The sequence below is a fragment of the Oncorhynchus kisutch genome, linkage group LG11 (genome assembly GCF_002021735.2).
Source record: "Oncorhynchus kisutch isolate 150728-3 linkage group LG11, Okis_V2, whole genome shotgun sequence".
Taxonomy (NCBI): domain Eukaryota; kingdom Metazoa; phylum Chordata; class Actinopteri; order Salmoniformes; family Salmonidae; genus Oncorhynchus; species Oncorhynchus kisutch.
The window spans coordinates 59,454,613-59,460,468 of record NC_034184.2 but is presented as its reverse complement, the minus strand read 5'-3'; the positions used below and the strand labels follow the sequence as shown (position 1 = coordinate 59,460,468).

Sequence of the window (5,856 nt, the reverse complement as noted above, 5' to 3'; positions counted from 1 at the left end):
GGTGCTTTAAACGCTGTGCGAACTCTCTTTGTCGAAATGTCACACTTGTAACAATTGAATGGGTCAATGGATCGCAACTGCATTGACAGTGAGGCAGAATTGATGTATGAATCCTAAACGGATCTTTTCAGGGGATCGTTTGTTACAGTTATTCTTCATAATGGTTTTGGCTATTTGTTAGTGTTGTTACTTCTTACAGGAAATCCAACAATTAGCTCCTTTGTTACGAGCTGTAGGTACCTGAAGTAAGACAGAGGCTGTCATGTAAACGAAACACTGGGTTCTGATTTCTATGCACACACAAATTGTCTAGAAGTATGTTGAGGCAGATGTTTGCTTTTTGCAATACATTTAGACATTTTTTCAACTATACAACTAACCCTATGAAGTATTTTTCCGCCAGCCTGAGAGAGAGTCCCTCAGCTCCAGGTGTATCCGATAACTTTAGAGTGAAACAGCTTTTCCACCTGGGCTAGTCCATATTCACCCACCTGTGAGCCATTATCCATCTGATCCTGTTTTTTGATCCCAGCTGTGAGCATTCTCCACCATCCTGCTCCTGTTTTCCTCCCCTCTCCTCCTCACTATCAGGCTGAAGCAATTCCCGGTCGCACAGTTTCCTGCCAGGGAAGTTAAAGCAGGTTGTCACGTTCTGACCTTAGTTCCTTTATTTTGTCTTTGTTTTAGTATGGTCAGGGTGTGAGTTGGGGTGGGCAGTCTATGTTCCTTTTTCTATAATTTGGGATTTCTGTGTTTGGCCTGGTATGGTTCTCAATCAGAGGCAGCTGTCAATCGTTGTCCCTGATTGAGAACCATACTTAGGTAGCCTCGTTTCACTTTTGGGTGGGTGGGTGTTTATTTTCTGTTCTGTGTTGGTATTTCACCGTTCAGGACTGTTTTCGTTCTGTTCACGTGTTTTGTTGTTTTTGTTAGAGTATTCGTTTTCATTAAAAGAGAATATGAATACTTACCACGCTGCACCTTGGTCCTCCTCTCTATTTCCCAATGACGAGCGTGACAGAATCACCCACCACCAAAGGACCAAGCAGCGTGGTAACGGGCAGCAGCAGCGATCTCCAGACTCCTGGACATGGGAGGAGATTTTGGACGACAAAGGACCCTGGGCACAGGCTGGGGAATATCGCCGCCCCAAGGCAGAGCTGGAGGCAGCGAAAGCGGAGAGGCGGCGATATGAGGAGGCAGCACGGCAACGCAGCTGGGACGAGAGGCATCCCCAAAAATGTATTGGGGTGCACACGGGGAGTGTGGCTATGTCAGGTAGGAGACCTGCGTCAACTCCCTGTGCTTACCGTGGAGAGAGGTGGACCGGGCAGGCACCGTGTTATGCCGTTAGGCGCACGGTGTCCCCGGTGCGCAGGCATAGCCCGGTGCAGTACATAGCAGCGAGAGTGGGCATCGAGCCAGGTGCCATGAAGCCGGCTCAGTGCATCTGGTCTGCAGTGCGTCTCCTCGGGCCAGGGTACATAGCACCAGTCCTACGTATAGTGTCCCCGGTTCGCCAGCACAGTCCAGTGTGGTCGATTCCACCTCGCCGCACTGGCCTAGCTATGGGGAGCATCCAGCCAGGTAGGGTTGGGCAGGCTCGGTGCTCGAGACCTCCAGTGCACCTCCACAGTCCGGTCTATCCGGTGCCTCCTCCATGCACCAGGCCTCCGGTGGCAGCCCCCGCACCAGGCTGTCTCTCCATCTCCTCCCTACAGGTGCTCCCGTCTGTCCTGAGCTGCCAGAGCCGCCCGTCAGTCAGGAGCTGCCAGAGCCGCCCGTCAGTCAGGAGCTGCCAGAGCCGCCCGTCAGTCAGGAGCTGCCAGAGCCGTCCGTCAGCCAGGAGCTGCCAGAGCCGTCCGTCAGCCAGGAGCTGCCAGAATCACCCGTCACTCCGGCGCTGCCGGAATCGCCCTTCACTCCCGAGCTGCCGGAGTCTCCCGTCCATCCGGTGCTGCCGGAATCTCCTGTCCATTCGGGACCCAGGGCTAGGGTCCCCAGTCCGAGGTCGGCAGCGAGGGTCACCGCTCTAAATAGGCCACGGAGGCCAGTGAAGAGGCGGACAAAAACTATGGTGGAGTGGGGTCCACGTCCCACGCCAGGGCCGCCACTGCGGACAGACGCCCACCCAGACCCTCCCCTATAGGTTCAGGTTTTGCGGCCAGAGTCCGCACCTTTGGGGGGGGGGGGGGTACTGTCACGTTCTGACCTTAGTTCCTTTGTTTTGTCTTTGCTTTAGTATGGTCAGGGCGTGAGTTGGGGTGGGCAGTCTATGTTCCTTTTTCTATAATTTGGGTTTCTGTGTTTGGCCTGGTATGGTTCTCAATCAGAGGCAGCTGTCAATCGTTGTCCCTGATTGAGAACCATACTTAGGTAGCCTGGTTTCACCTTTGAGTTGTGGGTGATTGTTTCCTGTTGTAATGTTTGTTTCACATTTCAGGACTGTTTCGGTTTTCGTTTGTATCATTCACTTTGTTATTTTGTATTCTTTAGTGTTCAGTTTAATAAACTAAAATGGACACTTACCACGCTGCACATTGGTCCGATCTCTCCTACTCCTCCCCAGAGGAGGAAGAAGAAACCCGTGACACAGGTAGAGTTGCAATCTCACCTGTCACGTTGCAGCTGCTACCTCATCCTGCCTGCAACTCACTGTCTTTGCGTGTCAATGCAACCATGTTAATATCCTCTTATTTAATGCACTCTTATGTATCTTATATTTTGTAAATGTCTGCTAATAATGTCAGTAAATCAATATCACAGAATCCACCAAACCACTATGCAAAATGCATAGAAATCCCTCATCTACTTTTGACCAGGGTAGTGCTCTATAAAGGGGATAGGGTGCCATTTGGGGCAAATCCAGAGTGCCTCAGCCCATTTGTTTATCCCCTCTGCCATAACAAAACTCTCCTGACTTATTTCCTGGGCCTACATTCCTGCCCAGGATTTGGGGGAGATTACCATTCTGCTGCCGACGCCTCTGTAAGATTTGAATCGCACTGGTACCTATTATGACTGAACAGTGTGTTGCTGGCAGGGCTTACAAGCAGCTAGCTGCTTGACTCTGGGTAGGGACAAGCAGAACAAGCAGGGTTACTGTCTGTGTGCTTGCCTTTACCTTTCACACCGAAAGATCAAGGCGGTGGCTCGCTTATCTGGTTTTATGTGACAGGAGGAATACTCTATAGTACTGCAATACAGAGTTCAACTTCAGTTAATGATTGGTTGACTTTGGAAAGAGTTTTAAAAGGTGGTTTTCAACTCGCTTCCACACAGTCACGATGAAGCTGACACGGCATATCTCTGTGTTTGTGATCGCACAGTTATGTATCATAGGGAGTGTAAACTGTGGAAACATATTAGTTTGGCATACTGAAGGCAGTCACTGGATCAACCTCAAGCCTATACTGGAGACTCTGATTGACAGAGGACACAGTGTTACAGTGCTGGTGCAGAGTGCCTCTGTATACATGGACCCCACGGAAAAGGCTCGCTTCAGCTACGAACCATTCAACGTCTCCATCTCAATGCAACAGATGAACGATTTCTTTGAGGAGTTCATCCACTTTCACATGTACGAGATAGACCACCTCAGCTACTTACAGATCCATTGGAAGGGGTATCATATTGTAAAAAGAGATTTAAAGTTTTCCATCCAGATATGTGACGGACTGCTGAGGTCAGAGACCGTCATGAGGAGACTGAGAGAGGCCAAGTACGATGTTCTGTTATCCGACCCAATCTACCCCTGCAGTGACCTGGTGGCTGAGGATCTGGGCATTCCTTTGGTCTACACCCTGCGTTTCTCTGTTGCCCACATGTGGGAGAGGCTCTGTGGGCAGCTGCCTTCTCCACCATCCTTTGTCCCTGGTGCCATGATCAAGTTAACCGACGAAATGAGCTTCACTGAAAGACTGTTGAACTTCCTCTTCTATGCGTCCCAGGACATGATGGCATACGGTTATTGGCAAGACATAGACGCCTACTACAGTGAGATTCGAGGGAAGCCATCAACCTATTGTGAGGTGATGGGCCAAGCTGACTTGTGGCTGATCCGGACATACTGGGACTTTGACTACCCTCGTCCTTTCCTCCCTAACTTCAAGTTTGTGGGGGGAATCCACTGCAAGCCTGCCAAGCCCTTACCAGAGGACATGGAGGAGTTTGTGCAGAGCTCTGGAGATGACGGCATTGTGGTGTTCACCCTCGGGTCCATGATCAAGAACCTCACCACAGAGAAAGGGAACATAATCGCCTCAGCCCTGGGGCAGATTCCCCAGAAGGTCCTGTGGAGGCTCAGTGGGGACAAGCCTGAGACCCTGGCCCCCAACACCAGAGTCTTGGACTGGATCCCGCAGAACGACCTGCTGGGTCACCCCAAGACCAGAGCCTTCATCACCCACGGTGGAACCAACGGCATCTATGAGGCCATCTATCACGGAGTCCCCATGGTGGGAATTCCTATGTTCGCTGACCAGCCAGACAACATGGTCCACATGAAGGCCAAGGGGGCTGCGGTCATCATGAACTTCAACACCATGAAAACCCAGGATCTGGTGGATGGACTCAACACTGTGATCAACGAGCCGTCGTATAAGGAGAACGCCTTGAGGTTGTCCAGGATCCACCATGACAGGCCCATCAGTCCCAAGGATGAGGCAGTGTTCTGGATAGAGTTCACCATGAGGAATAAAGGTGCCAAGCACCTGAGGGTCCAGGCCCACGAGCTCACCTGGTACCAGTACCACAGCCTGGACGTGTTCGCTTTCCTACTGGCCATCGTGATGCTGCTCACCCTCCTCTTCATCAAAACATGCCTCTTCTGTGTCCGGCGGTGCTGTTATGGAGCAAAGTCTAAACGGAAGACAGAGTGACAGGTTCAACACCAGGAAACTTCCATATTTTTCTGTCCTTAAATGCCTTTCTCCTTGTAAAGTGTTGAGACCAGGCTTTATAGTCTTACACTGTACATTTTTCTCAGATTACTCAGTTCATTTCCATTTGACTTTATCCCTTTCTTGATGTTATTGAAATTGATAGGCTTGATATTAATAGAATTAAGTAATGGCTTAAAATGTCCTTCTGTAACATTGTCTGGAATTCTTGTCATTTTTAAGTAACCTATTACAACTCAAGATCCTTGCACAACAGACACAAGAGAAAACAATAGATTTTACGGAAAGAGAGAGGGCAGTTGAGAGGGAAAGAAAATAAACAGACAGCAGAGAGGTGGGAGTGGGAAAGACCACAATAAATGGGACTCAATGAGCCGGCGAACACTGCACTAATACACCAAGTTGCTCAATTAGACACAAGAAATCCCCCCCACACTGAGTCATCATATAGACTTGGCCATGCTGACAGTCTCAGACTGGACAGTGTGTTTTGTGTCGGGTTTGAAACCGCAGTATCTAGTGGCAGGTCTAAAATTGAACATTGACCCGGCAAACAAGTCTCTGACCTTTGAATAGAGTTATAAACTTCAGCTGGTGACATTTGGAATTTCTGCCTCGAGGTGGGATACTGGCCTTTGTGTGTGTGCGTGCGCTTCTACGTGTCCTATTTCCTACTCATGTGTGAATTGTAAATGTGTTTTTTTGCACCTCCCAACTCCCCCTGAGTTACTTTCGGAGAATGGGGTCACTGCCAGGGTCTGCCATAATGGAGCAATTAGGGTTAAGTGCCTTGTTCAAATGCACATCCAACAGATTTTTTCACCTTGTCGGGAATTTGAACTAGCGACCTTTCGGTTACTGGCCCAGTGCTCTAATCGCTAGGCGTACCTACAGCCTATGTGTGTGTGCGTGTATGTGTGTATGTGTGTGTTCGCAGCATGTTCACAACAACAAG

The 5,856-nt window shown here is 49.7% G+C and overlaps 1 protein-coding gene across 1 annotated transcript; it reads left to right on the top strand.

Annotated features, from left to right (window-relative positions):
• Positions 1–3,227: 3,227 nt before the first annotated feature.
• On the top strand, positions 3,228–5,099 carry LOC109899503 (UDP-glucuronosyltransferase 2A1-like; the record flags this gene model as incomplete). Its single annotated transcript, XM_020494802.2, has 1 exon — positions 3,228–5,099. A coding segment is annotated over one exon (1,653 nt), but the record flags the coding sequence as incomplete, so codon positions are not given.
• Positions 5,100–5,856: the final 757 nt, after the last annotated feature.